The sequence below is a fragment of the Canis lupus genome, chromosome 20, assembly GCF_011100685.1.
Source record: "Canis lupus familiaris isolate Mischka breed German Shepherd chromosome 20, alternate assembly UU_Cfam_GSD_1.0, whole genome shotgun sequence".
NCBI lineage: Eukaryota > Metazoa > Chordata > Mammalia > Carnivora > Canidae > Canis > Canis lupus.
In genome coordinates this window covers 58,448,139-58,465,481 of record NC_049241.1, presented here as the reverse complement: position 1 = coordinate 58,465,481, position 17,343 = coordinate 58,448,139, and the positions used below count along the sequence as shown (strand labels likewise).

Genomic DNA, 17,343 nt, shown 5'->3' with positions numbered 1-17,343 from the left:
CTCGGCGGCCTCGGCAAGGGCCCCGCCTCACAGCCCTGTCCTCTATCTGGTCCGCCTGGAGCAGAGCCAAAGTGCCCGGGGCTCTGCGGTCAGCGGCGAACCCTTCGGACGAGGTCGCACCTCGGCCACCCTGTCCCACTGTCCCCCCGCTGCCTCCAGGGACAGCTGGACCACCCTCCCGGGCCACCCTTCCCCAGTGGCACTGCCCCATTCTCCGGCTCCCTGTCACCCTTTTGACCCCACCCGCAGCCCAGTCGCCGGCCCCGCAGCCCGGGGCCCATCAGCCAGGAGCCCCGCCGGAGGGCAGCACGGCCGGAGTTAGCAACAGGGCCGCAGGTCAGCGGCTACACCTCGGGGAGCCCTGCCCTGGCCGCGGGGTGGTGGACAAGCACCCCAAAATCAGCTCTCACCAAGATGTGCCTTCCTGCCTCTCGGGGCAGCCGAGCCCCCCTTGGCTGTCCAGCTCCTGAGGGAGGCGCTACCCCAGCGAGCCCTCCCCCCCGCCCGCCCCGGTAGGGGACGAGCCCCAGTCTCCAGGGACGCTCGGCTACGGCAGGGCCTCTGAGGGCCACCCCGACCCCACCCCACCCCGGGGGCCTCCATCCAGTCCATCCGAAGGCAGAAAGCCTGCGTCCCCTTGCTTCTCATGACAACTGAAACCTCAGGCCCTGGGACAGGCCTCGAGGGGCGGCGGCAGGCCCTGACGGCCAGGGACAGCTCCCGGCCACCGCGGCGTGCGGCTCAGCTCCAGACACAGAAGTCGCCTTCACGGGCGTTCAGAGCTACTTCTTTCCTCCGGGGTCTGGCTCCCACCCCTGGTGCCCGGGCGCCACCCCTCCCACGTGCCCCCTTGGTCTAGCTCAGCCACGCGACTCCAGGGCAATTTCTCCAGCCTTCTAGAGCCTTCTGTGTGGGCTTCCGTGTCCTTCCTCCCTCTCCCTTCCCGGGGCCCACAGGAGCAGGGAGTAGCCCCAGGGGGACGGGAGGGGGGCATGTCGTCGGCACGGGGTCCTCCACACCAGAGACCCTGCCACCCCGGCTCCCACCCACCGCAAAGAGCGAGCTGTGAGCCCCGAGCTGCCCAGCGGTGCCAACGAGTGGAGCTGGCCCAGCCCAGGTGAGAGGGTGTCCCTGGAGGGCACGGGCATCTCCGGGGGGCTGGGGCCAGCTGGCCTCTCCTGGACACCCTCGGGGCGGGCCATGCCCCCTCGGAGCACCGCGGCTGATGTGGGAAGGTTGAGGCCAGGATGACAGGTCTTGGGGGGACTGGGACCCTCCTGGGAAGGAGGCTTCCCGCCAAGGCCACCGAGGACTTCCTCCTGGATGGGGACAATGCCAGGAAGGGGGAGGGGACCTGCAGGCGGGCAGGCACCGCAGGAAGCTCAGGTGGGGGGGCTGGGGATGTAGAGGCATGACCTCCGTCCCCACCCGGGGGCGGACTGGGTGGGCTCAATGTCCCCAGGACGAGACCAAATGTCCCAGACGCAGGCAGGAAATGCGGTTCGGTCCTCGCTAGTGCTGGGCCTGGGCCCCTGTCCCCTGACCCCAGGGACCCTCCCTCCAGGCCCCTGCCCCTCCCTCCGCCCACTCCCCCCCCAGCGTAGGTGCAGCTCGTCCTTCCCTCTGCCCACCACCACTCTCTCTGAGCCCGGAGGTCTGCGTCCGCACAGGTAGAGCGTTTGGAGCTTGCTGCAAGCACCGAGCACCAAGCACTTAGCACTGAGCACCAAGCACTCAGCGCCAAGCGCCGAGCACCGAGCTCCTGGAGGGCTGCAGACGCCGGATGGACGGCGCTGATGGATGGGGCAGGCAGGGCTGCGGCCCGCCCTCCGAGGGGCCTCGGGGGGGCGGGAGGCAGGAAGCCGGGTCAGGGGCTGGGAAGAGGCCCATTCACCAGGCCCACTGCCCCCTGCCCGGGTTAAGAGCCCAGCTTCCCGAGAAAGGCCCACACCTCCGGCCCGGGGAGGGCCGCACCTTGGAGTCCACCTTCCTGTGCCGCCTTTCCCGGCACAGGCTCAAGGGGGGATGGGAGCGCGGGAAACGGACTCTGAGTTCAGGCACCGGGACCCTCGCCTCGCCGAGACCTCAGTTTCTCTCTCTGCCCCAGTCACACCTCTCGGGCGCCTCAGTTTCCACCCCTGGCCATCTGGACGCTAAGGAGATCCAGGCACAGAGCTGGTGGGGCCTCGACGCCTCGTGGCCCGGCCGCCCCTTCCTCATCCCCACGCCAGGGAAACTGAGGCACAGGCCCCATCCTGAGGTCAACATGAAGCAAACCAGGACCCCCCATTCCTTTCCCCCTGTGTCCGAGCTGCGCGTGGGGCCTGGGTCCCCGGAGGCCGCAGCAGACAGGATCCGCCTCCGGTAAACGGGAAATGTGCTTCTAGCTCCGTCTTCATTAAGAGCCGCTGGGAAAATGCGGTGAGAGAAAGGGAGGTGGGGGGAGGTGGCTGGGGAGGACTCCCTGGAGGCGGCGGCGGCTCCGGGGCAGAACAGGGTGAGGGCACGGCCGTGCCAGGGCCCGACCGACCCAGCAGCTCGGAACCGTCTCTAAAACCCTGGAGGACGGAGAGCCGGGCTGAGGGGCGGGGGTCGGAGGAGGAGGTGGGGGCTCCTCAGCACTCCGGGTGGCCGCGTGGCCAGATCCCTCCCAGACCTCCCCTGAGGGCAACGGCCCCCTCCCCGTTCCCGCTCCCCGTCCTGCGCCCCGGAGGACAGACAGGCTCAGACAAGGGGGTGAAGCGTCTCATCTCCGTCACCCAGGAGACCCTCACCTCTAACAGAAAGACCCCCACCATCCCCACAAGGCCCTCACCCCGAGGTTCCCACTCCCAGGGACCCTCACCCACGGGTGACACCCCCAGGGACCCTCACGGGGGGGAGGCCCAGCCCAGGAGAACCTGCCCCCCAGCCGCTCAGGGCCGCCAGGAGGAGGCCGTCAGGGGGCGGGAGGTGCAGGTGGCGCCAGCCCCAGGCCTGCTGTTGATTTCCCCGAGGCGTGGACCTGCCCCCCCACGTCCCCCTCACCCCCCCATCTTCCAGTCTTCCTGTCTGTGCGTCTGCGAATTCCTTCCCGCCCCGTCTGTCCTGACCTCTGCGCAGGGTCCCCGCCAGCTCGGGTCCCCAGCCCCTGCCTCTCAGTCGCCAGGGGGGGGTCGGGGTGAGGGCGGGAAAACCCCTCGGGAAAGCCCCGGGGAGCAGTGGGGGGGGCACCACTATTTAAGGCGGGTCGTCGTCGGGCGGGCGGAGGACAGAGCGCCGAGCATGGAGCGGGGCCTCGCCCTCCTGCTGCCTGTCTTCCTGGGGCTCCTTCAGCGAGGCCGGGGTGAGCGGGGCTGGGGGCTCCGCTGGGCAGGGCGAGCCTCAGGGTGGAGGGGGCCCGGGGGGCCTCAGGAGATGCAGGCAACGGCGGGGAAGCACTCGGGCGGGTCCGAGGTGCAGGTCTGCAGTTGGGGGGCCTTGGCTGGGGGTCCAGGGTCAGGGAGTGGGGGGCGTCTGGGTCTGGGGGTCCAGGGTGGGGGTCCGAGGCTGGGCATCAAGGTTGAGGGTCCAAGGTCGGGGATCCCAAGTCGGGGTAGCAGGGGTCTGCAGCCCGGGGTCTGCAGCAGGGGTCCGAGGGGGTCCGAGGCTGGTGGGAGGGCGGGGCTGAGCACGTGTCTGCTGGCAGGTGGGCCGCTGGAGGTGGAGCCCCCAGACTCCGTGGTGGCCGTGTCCATGGGCGGCTCGCGGCAGCTCACCTGCCGGTTGTCGTGCGCTGACCACAGGGCCCCGTCGGTGCAGTGGCGGGGCCTGGACACCAGCCTGGGCGCCGTGCGGTCGGATGCAGGGAGCAGCGTCCTCTCCGTGCACAACGCGTCCCTGTCGGCGGCCGGCACTCACGTGTGCGTGGGCTCCTGCGGGAACCTCACCCTCCAGCGGACCGTGCAGCTGCTGGTGTTCGGTGCGCTCCCCCCCGCTCGCCGCCGGCAGCCCTGCCTACCTCGGTCCCAATACCGCCTCTTCCTGGGAGTCTTCCCAGATTGCCCACCCTGTGCCCCAGCCCCAGAGCCGCATCCATTCCCTGCTGCCCTCAGCCCCTCCAGCCACCTGAGCCCCCCCCCCACTTTCTGCTCCGGCCCCCTCGGGCCCTTGACCTCCTAGACACACAAGCTGTGGCCACTGGGTCCTCTCCCGACCTCAGGCCCCTGCTCTCGCCTGGGCCCCACCCGCAAGCCCCCTCCTCAGGGCCCACTGCTGACCCTGGGGGCTCAGCCCACCCGCCTCCAACCCTTTGTCCACAGCATTCCCAGACCAGCTGACTGTGTCCCCAGTGGCCCTGGTGGCCAAGCAGGACCGGGAGGTGGCCTGCACGGCCCACAACGTCACACCTGCCAGCCCCGAGGCCCTCTCCTTGTCTCTGCTCCTGGGGGACCGGGAGCTGGGGGAGGCCCTGAGCCGGGAGGTAGAGGAGGAGCCGCAGCAGGGCGAGGACCTGCTGTTCCAGGTGACGGGGCGCTGGCTGCTGCCCTCCCTGGACACCCCCACCCCGCCCGCCCTCCACTGCCGGGCAACCATGACGCTGCCCGGCGTGCAGCTGAGTCACCAGCGGGCCATTCCAGGTGAGTCTTTGCGGTTCCGGGCAGCCTGCAGCCAGTGTCCCTCAGCTCCTCCGAGCCTTGATCGGCGGTGTCCAGGGGTCCCCCTGGACTGCTGGCTCCACCCCTCGCCCCTGGCCCCTCCGTGGATGGACCACAGTCCTCCCGCCTCCAGGGTGATGCTCGTCACAGGTTTACCGAGCACGACCCTGGGACAGGTCTGTCCCTGCTGTCTGCTGGGACAGACCCCCTCCTGCTTTGCCCACAGGCCTCCAAGGCTCCTACCTCCCTCCTCCTAAGTCCACGGAGCCCTGAACCACCTGCCCTCACCTCCTCCCTCTCCGCCCATCATTCTTCTCTAGACACATGGCCTCCCAGCTGCTGCTCCAATGGGCCAGGCGCGGTCCTGCCCCAGGACCTTTACCCATGCTCCACCATCCACCGGGAATGCTCGTCCCCAGCTCTCTGCTTTGCTCCCTCACTCACCTTCCTCAGGTCGCCCTCCCAGTGAGGCTTCTCCTGACCTATCTAAAGGGCCAAAGTATCCTTCCTGCCGCTTCCACGTGTGTGTGTACACACACGTGCATACGCGCACATGAGCACTTTCTCCTACTGTATGTTTTTTAACACCTTTTTTCAATATCCGGCATCCTGCATTTCCCGCTTTTTTTTTTTCAAAGATTTTATTTATTTATCCGTGAGAAACACATGGAGAGGCAGAGACACAGGCAGAGGGAGAAGCAGGCTCCCCGTAGGGAGCCCAATGCGGGACTTGATCCCGGAACCCCGGGGTCACACCCTGGGCCAGAGGCAGACGCTCCACCGCTGAGCCCCCAGGGGCCCCTCCTCCTCCCTTTTTTCCATCGTCTGCATCCCCTACTGCTGGCTTCACTGCGAAAGGAGTATGTCTTGTTCACGGCTGTGTTCCCCCAGTGGCTTAAACAGTGCCCGGCACGTAGTAGGTGTTCGTTCTGGGTGGGCGGGTGGAACCACGGTGCCCAGCACATAGTAGGCGCACAATAAATACTTGCTGAATAGACAGATGAAAACCCTTCACGTGGGGCCGAGAACACAGTAGGTGGCCAGTTCCCGTCAGACGCTACTAACTTAGCAAACGTGTCTAACGTGGGACGGGCCTTGTCCACGTCATGGAGCCTCCGGCAGCCTCTTCCCGGGCACCCTGAAGCCCCCGTTAACGCACCGGGGGCTGACGGGGGTGCAGATGGAGCGAGGGAGCTCCCAGGGTGCTGGGAGGGGGTGGGGGGCCGAGAGGTGCGGCGGGAGGGCACGCGGAGAGGCCACCGGGTTTGAAAGATCTTTCATGGTAGGATGCGCTCTGTTTTCCAGTCCTGCGCAGCCTGACCTCCCGGGAGCCCCCCGGCACGACCTCCCCCGAGGCCACCCCAGAGCTGAGCTCCACCCGCAGCTCCGAGAGTCCTGCACCCCCGGCCGGGAACAGCTCCGCCAGGCCCTGCCGCCCCAAAATCCACCAGTCACCTGCAGCAGGGGGTCTGGAGCTGCTGTGTGAGGCGGCCTGCGGCCCCGGGGTGGCCGTGGGCTGGACGCAGGCGCCCGGGGGGCTGGAGGCCTACCAGAGGCGGGAGGCCGGGGCCCGGGCTTGGCTGAGCGTGCCCCGGGCAGGGTGCGGCCCTGAAGGCTGGTTCCAGTGTCGCCTGGACCCAGGGGGACAGATGGCCAGCCTGTACCTGGTCGCGGAAGTCTGTGAGTTCCGGGGGGTGGGGTGGGTGGGAGCCTCAAGGAAGGGGCCTGCCCAGCCTTGGTCCCCTGTCCCGTCCAGGGGGCGCTGCGAGGGTTGCGCATCTCGGGGGCCCTGGGTTTCCCAGCACCCCGACAGCTTTACAGCCTACAAAGGCCCCCGGAGTACAAGTAGGACACAGCCCCTCGGGCGGCTTCAAGAGTTCTAGTAGCCACGTTTGTTAATAAGAAGGAGACAGTTTACATTTACGTTCTTTCTCCCCCCGCCCAGTCTCCAAAACGTGAGGCCCTCTGCACCTTTCGCCCCCAGGTCCTTTGCCATCCCCGCGGGTTTGCACCCCTCAAAGGTCCTTCCTAAAACCTCAGGAGCTCAGCAAATGCGGGAGCCCCCAGCAGAGGCTGCTGAGGTCTCCCCGCCCCCCTCCCTGCAAAGAGGTGCTCAGGGCCCCCGCTTCCTTCCCCAGGCTCCCCGCCAGCGCCCCCAGCCCTGTGGACGGGCAGCTTGGTGCTGGGGCTGCTCCTCCTGGCGCTCCTCGCCTACCGCCTGCGGAAGCGCTGCAGGCCCGCCCGGTGACCACCGCCCCGCCCGACTGCGCCCTCGGAACCGCCCGCTCCCCGACCCCCGGTGCCCAGAGGGCAGGGCTGGGGCCCCGCGGCAGGGAGCCCGCCAGGCCCCAACCCGCCGGCCCGCTCCCAGGGGTGCAGAGCTGGAGAATAAAGAACACGCGCTCCGGCCTCAGTGCTTCTGTGCGTTACCGGGATGGGATGCCGCGCCCTGCACCCGAGGATGGGACGGGGCAGGGGCTCCGCCTGGGGGGGTGGGGGGGCGCCATGCCTCGGCCCGGGGCTGGCACGCCGGGGCCTGACGCCACGCAGGTGCCCGCTAAAGGGAACGTTCTCCCTGTCGGGGCGGCCTGGGGTCGGGCGGGCGGGGCAGAGGCCGGGAATCCGGCGGCCCACCGAGGGCTGGGGGTGCAGACGCTCAGACGGAGACCGGACCAGGCTGACCGGAGTCCGCGCTGGGCCGACGCTCAGTGCGCCGCTGGCACCATCCGCGGGGCGTCCCTGACAACCAAGGAGACTGGTTGCTAGGGGACCATGCTAATGAAGGACTCGCCCGCTACCAAGATGGCGAGCAACGCGGCTTCAGGCCAGAAACCGTGCCCTTCCTAGAGAGCCATTTTGGAGTCTGGCAAAATTCCGGTTCCGGGCCCAGGCCTGGCAGGCTAAGCAGCACACGCGGAGGACCCCGGAAGAAGACGGCTGATCAGAACTTGGGGGCGTAGGGGGCGGGCGGTGGTAAGAGGCACGGTCTAGTTATTTGCCAGTCTTCCAGCCCGATCCGGGGGCCCTCTGCCCTCAACCAAGATGGCCGCCGCGAGGCGCCACGCACTGTAAGCTACAACGGCACTTCCGGTCCCGCTGCCCTCAGCGAAGATGGCGGCGGTGGAGAAGCGGCGGCCGGCGGTGGCTCCGGCGGCCAGTTTCACGGACAGCGGCCGGCCGGCGGTGTCCCGAACAGCGGCACCGGCCGACAGCGAGGAGGACTTCCTGCGGCAGGTCGGCGTGACGGAGATGCTGCGCGCGGCCCTGCTGAAGGTGCTGGAGGCGCGGCCCGAGGAGCCGATCGCCTTCCTGGCGCACTACTTCGAGAACATGGGCCTGCGCTCGCCTGCAAACGGCGGCGCCGGGGAGCCCCCGGGTCAGCTCCTGCTGCAGCAGCAGCGCCTGGGCCGCGCGCTGTGGCACCTCCGCCTGGCTCACCACTCCCAGAGGTGCGGGGCGGGGCCGGGGCCGCTGCGGCCCGGGGCGGGGCGGGGGGCGGGGCCGGGGCGGGGCGCTGGGGCCTGGAGGGCGGGGCGGGGGGCGGGGCCGGAGTGCTGGGGGCGGGGCCGGGTCGTGACTGGGGCGCTGAGCGGGGCAGGGGCGGGGCCTAGGCGCTGGGGGCGGGGCCGGGCGGGGCGCTGGGGGCGGGGCCGGGGCGCTGGGGGCGGGGCCGGGGCGGGGCGCTGGGGACTGCGGACGCGGAGCCCCCGCCCCCGAGCTGCACGCTGGACACTGGTGCGCTGGGCTCCCGCGGGCGCTGGACGCGGACTGCGGGGCGGGGGCGCGTGGGGGCGGCGCCCGGAGCTCTGGCCGCTGGTCTCCGAGACGCCCTTCGCAGGCGCAGTTCCCCCTTGCCGCCCCCACCACTCCTAGAAACCACCGGCCCGGAGAGGATCCAAAGCCTCGGAGCGGAGCGAGGCCTCCCACACGGGGTTCCTCCTAGATGCCTTCTTACTAGCGTCATGGCGTCCCCGTCCATTAAGCCAGAAAGTGGATGTTTCCAGGGCGGGGCAGTGGATACTGAACAGCCGGGACCCCCAGGCCCCCGGAGGCAGCTCCCAGCGGGCAGGGCCGGTGCTTCAGGCGCAGGGAGAGGAGCGGGCAGGTGCGCGGGGCCCCCAGGCTGCCCAGCCTCCCCGTGGCTGAAGCATGGTGCCCGGGAGGGGATGGCACCGCCACCCTCCCGCCCAGCAGTTCTGAGCCCATGGAACGTGCTTGAGGAATAGGTGTTGAGCGGACGGCCCCCATCAGGTGGTTGAGGGGAAGCTTTCGGCTTGCAGCATCCGCCAGGTGAGGTCGTGACAGTGCGGGTGGGCTGGGCCTTGGCTGGGGGGCTGGGGTCCCTAGAAGCAGAACCCGAGGCAGGCAGTCACGTGCGCCCCCAGGAGCACCCAGGAAGGGAGAGGAAACCTGGCCGGCAGGGGGTTCCCTCGTGCTTCGGCGCCTGCCTACCTGTGAGAGGCACGACCAGAGACGTTGGGGAGTGATCCCGTGTGGGAAGGGGGGCGGAGGGTGGGAGTCTGAGCAGAGCACCCACGCGCTCTGCAGGCCATCTGAGGCTTGCAGGGGCGACGGTGGGAAGGAGGTGTGCAGAGCACTCCTAGGTAGTCCGCGGGGCCGTCCACGGAGAGGGGAGGCCACTGGTTGGGGGACGTTCTCAGGGTTGCTCGGGGACTCAAGTCGGGCGGCTGGGGGATGGACAGCAGGTTGTCAGCTGGGAGGGGTCATGGAACCCTCAGGAGAACGGACAGGAGCCCAGGACCCAACCCTGAGGAGTCCCAGCCTCGGAAAACCCACAGAAAATCATGATCAGGCCAACCGGATGGGAAGGGGGAACCAGCAGACAATGGCATCCCGGGACATCTTACAAAGGGGAAAAGTCATCCGCGGTAGGGCCGCCACGTACCGTTGTGCTGGTAAAGCACTGCACGAGTCACTCACCTGTAGCCAGTCCCAACAAGGGTACTCCTGTGGAGGCTTCCTGAGGGTTTCCCTAAGTCCCGCAGAGGCACCTGGTGGGCTGACGGCATTCCCGTGTCCAGTGGCCCACGTCCGAGGGCTGAGGAGTGCCTTGGGTTTAGGGCCAGGAGAGCTGTATTCGTGTCCTGTGGCTGCCCTAACAAACCACCACGAGCTTGGTGGCCTAAAACAACAGAAACTTGAGGTGCCCAACCGGCTCGGTCAGTAGATCCTGTGACTCTTGATCTCAGGGTTGTACGTTTAAGCCCCACGTTGGGTGTAGAGGTGGTTTAATAAAATCTAAAAAAAAAAAAAAAAACACATAAACTTATTCTCTCACCGTCCTGGAGGCCGGAAGTCTGAGATCAAGGGTCAGCATCAGGGCTGCGCTCCCCCCGGAGGCTCGGGGGGCGGGGGTCCTCCTGCCTGTTCCAGCTCCTGGGCCCCAGTTATCCTTGGCTTGTGGCCACATCCCGCCAGTGCCTGTCCGTGTCCTCCTCTGAGTCTCCGGTCTCTTTCTCTCCTAAGCACAATTGAATTGAGCGCCACCGCATCTCACGTCCAGGTCGTGAACTGACTGCATCTGCCAAGACCCTGTTTCCAAATATGGTGGCCCTTGCAGGTTCCAGATAGACGTGCATCGCGGGGGCCTCTGTGCACTACCCTGCAGGGGTGTTGGAGCCGCTGGGGGCACCTCGGGGCTGCAGGGGCACGGCGGGCGGGGGCGGGGGTGGACGTGGGGAGTGGCCAGCGCTGGAGGCAGACCGCCTGAGCCCCTAGGCTCACCTGGTCTCCCTGGAGACAGAGCCAGTGGCTAACTCGGAAGACCGGGTCACTGTCAGGAGCCCCTGAGCCCAGCCCGACGGGCCAAAGGCAGAAGCCAGGCCAGGCCCGTCCCCTCCCCCTGAGGCTGGGCAGCTGCCCCGGTGGTGAGCGGGGCCGTCCTTGAGGGCCCCTCGGCACAAGAGACCTCCCCAAACCCCCTTCCTGTGTGGCGCCAGAGCAGAAGCGCCAGCCTCCAGGGGCCCCTCGGCCACCCCCTGCCAGCCTCCAGGCCCCAAGGGCATGAGAACGGTGTTCACGTGACTGGCTGTGGGCCGCGTGCCAGGCGGGCAGGGTGGGGGCGGATCTGGACGGGGTGGCCCCCTCCCGGGGCCTCTGAGCTGCTCCGCGGGCCCCGTGACCCGGGAACCTGGCGAAGGGCCCCAGCACGTCCAGCTGCCTTTGCTTGGTCTCCGGGCCTGGCTGTCCTGGACGCTGCGGGGTGCTGACCCACACCCCCGGCCTCCATCCGCCCGGTGTCGCCAACCAGACGTGTCCCCAGATGTCCCCAGGCGGCCCTGGGTCAGTCACCCCCCGGGAGCCCCCGGCCTACAGCGAAGAGGCTCCGTGTGTCCCCGTGGAACGTTCCACACGTGCTCGCACACGTGTCATTTAAGCAAAGGCTGACCTGTGGGGGCTCGCCCGGCCCTGCCTCTCGGGGAAGCCTGGTCCCGGAGCCCGCGTCCCGCAGAGTGGGCGCCCCCTGGTGGCCGCGAGGAGGTGCAGCTGGGCGGCGGGGGCTGGAGGCTGGCGTCACCCTCAGGATCCCGCGCCCACCCGGGGTGGGACTACGCCTGCGGGGTCCTCCAGCCCTGGTCACGGGGACACCCCCCGGGCCAGGCACCGTCATAAGTCCTGGGCACGACTTCCGTCCTGTCCTCACGGGAACCCCGCGAGGCAGGGATGAGGACGAGAGCCGGGGACGGTAACTAGGACCCAGGTGCAGGTCCGGGTGGGCCGGGTGCTCATGGGGGGCGCTGGGTGCCCCCAGGACTGGCTCAGGAGAGCCGGCGGCAGGCGGCCCGGGTGCTGGGGGGGGGGGGCGGGCGGCAGGTCCCAGGCCACCGTCCCGTTGGGACAGCTGCACCAGGGCAGCGACAAACAGCTCTGAGACCTCAGCGGCCCCGACAGGCCGCGGGTTGACCTGGGCCTGGCACCGGGGCGCGGACCACGCTGCTCGGGCTCCCACGCTGGCCTCGGCAGGGCGCACACGAGGCCTCCAGTCCCGCGTCTTGGTGGAGCGGTTCACCGGCTCGTCCCCACCTGTGGGTGCCCCCTCACGTCCTGCTCACCTGTCGCCCCCACGCCAGGCGGGTGGGCAGCGCCGTGGGGGGCGCGCCCGTGGCCCTGGGATGCCAGGCAGGATGGAGGCCCAGGTGTGCGAGCCTCCAGGGCACAGGCCGACCCCGAGCCATTGCCAAGCCCTCGGCCCCGAAGCCAGAGTCTGTGACCACTGCCATTTCCGGCTGCGGGGCCTGCGTTGTCAGTGGCCACGGGTCGGTGACAGCAGGGGGAGCACTGCGTCCACGTCATCGTCCTTCCCGCTCCTGCCGCAGGGGCTTGGGGGCTTGCGGGGCCACTAGGAGGTGCGGCGGCCACCCCCGTGATGCAGGGTGAGCCTGTGGGACTGGGACACCGTGTCGGGTGCCACCCTCATGCTTCGCAGGCGCCTGGCACAGTGTCAGGGCCAGTGAGCGAGGGGGAAAGGGTCTGTGGCCACGCGGACGGAGAAGAGCCCCAGCTAGGAGCCCCCCGAGGCTCCGGTACAGCCAGGCCTCGGTTTCCCCCTGTAACGGGCTCTGACCCTCAGGGCTCCTGGGGGCGCACAGCCTCCGTGCAAGCAGGGCTGCCCACAGGGAGCCCAGACGCTGTGCGGGTCGCGCAGGGGGTGGACGGAGCCACACATGCCTCCCTGTGGGGCTGAGCTGAGGGCGCCCGTGCCTCTGCTGGGAGCCCTGGCGCTGGGACCCCAGGCCAGCCGGGCCCTGAGCCTCCCCACCTGCCTGTGCAGGTATCGGGGGGCAGCTCCCGAAGCTCCCGGCACAGCCTGCGCGGGTCGAGGGGCCTCAGGTCAGCAGACAACAGATCGTACTGCCGGTGTCATGGCTCAGCCTGTCGCGGGCAGCTGCTGATAAAACTGTTGGGCCCGATTTCCGTGGGGTGCGGGCCGGGGGCTTGGGGGGGGGGCAGCGGGCGGCCTCGGTGGTGCGCACGGAGCACCTGCCGTGTACCAGGCGGCGTTCTGGGCGCTGGGGGCCACGGGGGCCGACCCGTACACCCCAGTGTGGGCTCCTGGGCTGACATCCGGAAACAAATGAAACTGTGTCATCAGGCAGGGGTGGGGGCCCCGCAGGGCGACCCCTGAGCAAGGACTCAGAGGAGCTGCAGGAGCCGCAGGGAGACCCGGGGGAGGGCGCTGTGGGCAAAGGACGCAGCCAGTGCCAAGGCCCTGGGGCCTGACCACGCCCGGTTCTCGGAGGGAGATAGAAGGGGACAGGACTCAGGGCGGCGGGCGGGCGAGGGGCCCAGGGGCCGCTGGGCCCCGCCGCTGGCCCAACGCTCCCGCCCTCCCGCAGGACAGCCTTCAACAACAACGTCAGCGTGGCCTACGAGTGCCTGAGCGCCAGCGGGCGCAAGAAGAAGCCGGGGCTGGACGGGCGCACCTACAGCGAGCTGCTCAAGCGCATCTGCCGGGACGGGGAGGCTCCCGAGGAGGTCGTGGCCCCCCTGCTGCACAAGATCCAGTGCCGGGACCATGAGGCCGTGCCGCTGGACGTCTTCCGCGCCGGCATGCTCACCTGCTTCGTGCTCCTGGAGTTCGTGGCGCGGGCCAGCGCCCTGTACCGGCTGCTGGAGGACCCGGCCCTGGCTGTGGCTGACCGCCGGGTGGGCCAGGCCGTGCTGGACACGCTGGAGGGGGCCCTGCAGGCCAGCGACGGGGCCCCGGTGCCTGCCCACTACCTGGAGGCTGGATCGCGCCTGGGCCCCGACAGCCTGGCGCTGGCCATGGACCGCGCCCTGGTGGCCCGGCGGCCCAGCTCCCCGATGACCCGGGAGGAGTTCCTGGAGAAGGCCGCCGCCCTCTTCATCGCCAAGGTCAAGCCCGTGGCCTGAGCCCGCACACCTCACCGCCCCCTCCCGCACCCACAGCGAGGTCGCAGCCGCGGGTCGCTGATGCGGGTCTGGGACTGGGGTATGCCCGCGGGCAAGGGCCGGGCAGGGAGCCCCCCACCCCCTCCACCCTGACATCGCGCCCCAGCCCCGTCGGGGAGCCTCGGGTCCCAGGAAGTGGGCACCCCCACCCCCACAAAGGCCCCTCCTCCCGCTGGTAATAAAATCTGTTCCCAGGCCGAGGCCGAGCGCAGTGTGTGTGCCCCCCTCACCCCCACCCTGGCCCGTCCAGCTCACCCCAGTGCTGCCTGGGGCTGGGCTTGCAGCTTGCACATGCCGGGGCGCCCCCAGACTCGGCTTTGTGGAAGCGGATGGCGCCTGGGTGCCCGGTGAGGTACCCCGGGCCTCAGCTTCCCAGCTGTTGGAGGAGGAGGACAGCGGGGTGACGGGGGAGCAGCGGGCACCTGCAAGCCCTGCGGGGCCACCTGCCCTCTGAGGAAGCGACTGGCTACCCAGGCTTTGCAGATGAGGAAGTCGAGTTGCGGGGCCTGCTCAGAACCCACGCGCCACCCCCACCTGCGCCGCCCCGTCCAGAGCCCACTGCCCACTGGGCGTCCCCCCCCACCCCAGGGGCTGCTCCTGCGCAGGGAACCACGGGCAGGGAGGGCGGCTGGGGTCAGACTCCAAGCCCCTGATTACATCAGGCTCAGGGACCAGGACAGCCCTGCTCTGCCGGGGGCGACCCCGCGGGCAGAGTTGAAGCCCTCCCGTGCGCCACGGGGGGCCAGGAGCACTGGGTCCCCACTTCCCGGCACAGGGCAGCCCATCAGGGAACCGGCGACTTGTGGCTGCTGACTGTGCGTTTTCCAAAAATGCCAACGGCACCATCTCTGCTCCCAAACGCTGGCCCAGAACTTTCCGCCCCCCTCCGAAGGCAGATCAAGAGGTGGCATCTGCGTGAATTTCAGTGGCTGTGTGATGCGACGTCATTTCCACGGCCGGGTCACAGAGGTGGCACCTGCTCCCCGCCCCGCCCCCGGTGCTCGCGGACTCACTCCGCAGCCGTGTTGTGACCCGGTGACCAGGTTCACGAGCTACACGATCCTTGTTTTCAGCCACAAAGTCGTTGGCCCGTTTACTGTGCAGCGCTAGGTCCCTGGAAGGTCAGCTGTCGCGGGTCCCCACCCACCTCGCCTCCTGCACGCTGGGCCCGCCAATCCCGGTGCCCCGGGTGCTGGACGAGGAGCCCCGGGGGGCACAGGGCAGCCCCCTGCCTCAGGCGGGAGCCAGAACCGCGGCCTCCCGGGGGCACCACCGTCCAGACATCCCCGTACATCGTGACCTGGCTTGACCTCTGCCAGCCGACGGTCCCTGGGGCAGACGGGACCTCCTTACCTGGCCTGGACCTCCCCCTCCCCAACTCCGCCCTGAAGCCTCCTCCTCTCACCTGGGCTCCGGGGCCTCCCGGCTCCCCCCGTGCGTCCTCCTCGGCTTCAATTACTGCCTGGACGCACAGGATTCTCAAATTCACAGCGTGGGCCCCTGGCCCTGCCCTGGAGGGCCAGCCGCCTACCGCGTCTTCCGGGGACACCCCAAGCACATCCCAGGCCCCCCATAGCCGGGACCAACCCCCTGCGACCTCCGGAGTTTGCGGCCCCTGGGGCAGCACCCAGGCTTCCCAGGGCGGAGGGTTGGGGGGATGCCCCCCGTCCCGCTGCCTGCTGTCCACAGCTTCATCCCACCGCCCCGTCCTCGGGGTGATAGCTGCAGGTGACCCGGCGGTGGCCGATGACATGCAGCCCGGGGACGTTTTTCCTGAGGTGGCTGAGCCGGGAGGACCTGGCCTGCAGCGGTTCTGTCACAGGCCCCGAGCGCAGAGCCCACGCTGGGCTGACCCGGGGACCCCCCGGCTCCTCGCACGGCCTCGCTCTGCCCCGGGCACGCCGGGCTCTACTGCGGCAGCTCGTCCCCACGTCAGGGCCTCTGTGCACCTCCCCCTCCGTCCGTCACACGCTCCTGGGGACCTCAAGGCCCGAACCTTGCTCCCCTCCCCTGACACCATCGGGGTAAAGCCTGCACTGCTAACGCTCGCCTTGCGCTGTCGCAGCCCCTGCTGCTGCGTGTCCACCGGCTGGTTTGTGACCTCTGTCCCACTTCCCCAAGGGGGAGGCGTGGGCACTTCTGGTCACTGCCGTATCCTCAGCACGTAGGTCGCGAGTCAGTCAGCTTTGCAGTGGAACAATCCGAAGCTCACAGATGCGTGTTCAATTCCTACGGCTGTTGTGACAAATCTCCACACACTTAGAGCCTTAAACCATTCACGCCAATCCTCTGACAGTTGTGGGGTCCGCCCAGGCCATGACCCCGGGGTCCCGGAATCGAGTCCCACGTCGGGCTCCCCGCAGGGAGCCTGCTTCTCTCTCTGCCTGTGGCTCTGCCTCTCTCTCTCTTTCTCTCTCTCTGTGTCTCTCAGGAGTAAATAAATAAAATACTAAAAAAAAAAAAAAATAGGAACTGATCAGCTTGCACATGTGGAGCGTGCAGGGAAGGTCAGCCGGCCTGCCTCGGGGGCATGCGCGGGGTCACTGGCACTGCCTTGCCCATCGGCTCAGGCTCCCCGAGTGCCAACTGCGTGCGTGGCGCTTGTGCTGACGAGGTGCCCCCCCCCCCGACTCCAGGCCCAGGTCCTCCCGGCTCAGCCACGGGGTGCGGCCTTCTCAGAAGCCCCAGAGCTCCCTCGTCAGATGGCTGAGCCACGTGCTGTTCCTGGACCACACCGCCGCGGCTCTGCCTGGGTGACCCGTCCCTACGGCCGGGGCCCGGGGCTCAGTCCAATTGGAACCTCAGAGACGAAGAGTGGGACGCCCCCACAGGAAACCGAGGTGCGGTGGGCACAAACCCCGGAGGCCTCAGAGCCGGGAGCCGGCGTCCCTGGGTGTGTGTGTGTGTGTGTGTGTGTGTGACGCCCCTCGTGGCACCTGCTGGAGCGGCCCCAAACCAGTACGTCCCTTTACATCTGCAGAACCAGCCCCCCCACCCATGCTTCGTGGGGGAGCGGGGCTTCCGTCGGGAGATCCTGGGATCTGGATTTGCAAGAATCGTGATTACTTCTAATTACTATTTACTGGCAAGCTGCCCCATGCCGCTGCTGACGTGGGCGCCGCGGGCACAGAACGAGGGCCAGGGAACCCCTGGCCAGGGGCACGGAGCCAGGTGGCCCGGGGTGCGGGGCAGCGGCTGCCCACTCTGCGGATGGGAACGTCAGGGTCCCCGCCTTGGGGCAGCCGCCGGAAGCCGCTGCCGGGCCCGGGGCTCTTCCTCCGGTCCCCTGTCCCTCTCCTCTAGATGAAATGCTGCTTCCCTCGCGCCAGACAAGGCTCCCTGTGTGTCCTCACCTGGGCGACGGCAGCGGGGGGCGGGGGGGCAGGTGTTGGGGCACCTGGAGGAGGGGCTCGCAGCACAGGTGCTGGTCTGGGGCCTGCCGGACACCTGCCAGCGAGGCTGCGGGCACAGCGCCACGCCCACCCTCTGGGTCCCTGAGGGCGTGGAGGATGGAGGCCGGGGCCAGGTGTGCGTCCAGGTGTGCGTCCAGGTGTGCGTCCAGGTGTGCGCCCGGCGCGGTGGGGACTAACCCCGCCCCCAGCTCGGCCCCGCGCTCCGCTCCCCCGAAGGGAAACTGAGGCCCCGCCCTCCGCTCCTCCCCTTCCGCGAAGCCACCTGCTCCGCCCCGCCCGGGCCAGGCGACCCCGCCCCGGCCCCGCCCCGCGCTGGGACGTCATAGAAAAGACCCCAAAAGCCCCGCGGCGCGTGCCGGGCCGGCGCAGCCCAGCCCTGC

General features: G+C 69.1%; 2 protein-coding genes and 1 long non-coding RNA gene across 4 annotated transcripts; 2 read left to right on the top strand and 1 right to left on the bottom strand.

The window, feature by feature from the left end:
• Positions 1 to 3,247: 3,247 nt before the first annotated feature.
• On the top strand, positions 3,248 to 7,025 carry MADCAM1 (mucosal vascular addressin cell adhesion molecule 1). Its single transcript, NM_001024639.1, is given in 5 exon segments — positions 3,248 to 3,325; positions 3,668 to 3,940; positions 4,281 to 4,598; positions 5,922 to 6,296; positions 6,755 to 7,025. Coding segments are annotated over 5 exon segments (1,137 nt in total). The 5' UTR covers positions 3,248 to 3,264; the 3' UTR covers positions 6,865 to 7,025.
• Positions 7,026 to 7,671: 646 nt separating this feature from the next.
• TPGS1 (tubulin polyglutamylase complex subunit 1) lies at positions 7,672 to 13,751 on the top strand. The gene is made up of 2 exons (XM_038568071.1): positions 7,672 to 8,065; positions 12,974 to 13,751. The coding sequence occupies exons 1-2, from the start codon at positions 7,728 to 7,730 to the stop codon at positions 13,509 to 13,511; spliced, it is 876 nt and encodes a 291-aa protein (XP_038423999.1). The 5' UTR covers positions 7,672 to 7,727; the 3' UTR covers positions 13,512 to 13,751.
• Positions 8,343 to 17,213, bottom strand: LOC111091410. Of its 2 annotated transcripts, none has more exons than XR_005375277.1 (3): positions 16,904 to 17,213; positions 9,558 to 9,875; positions 8,343 to 9,304 (listed from the first exon to the last, which is right to left on the bottom strand). It is a non-coding gene; the product is annotated as an uncharacterized LOC111091410 (long non-coding RNA). The 2 variants fall into 2 exon arrangements; XR_005375276.1 differs by lacking the exon at positions 16,904 to 17,213 and adding an exon at positions 10,362 to 11,052.
• Positions 17,214 to 17,343: the final 130 nt, after the last annotated feature.

Excerpts from the sequence above, each read along its gene's own strand:
- TPGS1 (XM_038568071.1), top strand. The coding sequence starts at position 7,728 with ATGGCGGCGGTGGAGAAGCGGCGGCCGGCGGTGGCTCCGGCGGCCAGT. Across the intron at positions 8,066-12,973 it reads CTGGCTCACCACTCCCAGAG|GACAGCCTTCAACAACAACG; the intron begins GTGCGGGGCGGG and ends GCCCTCCCGCAG.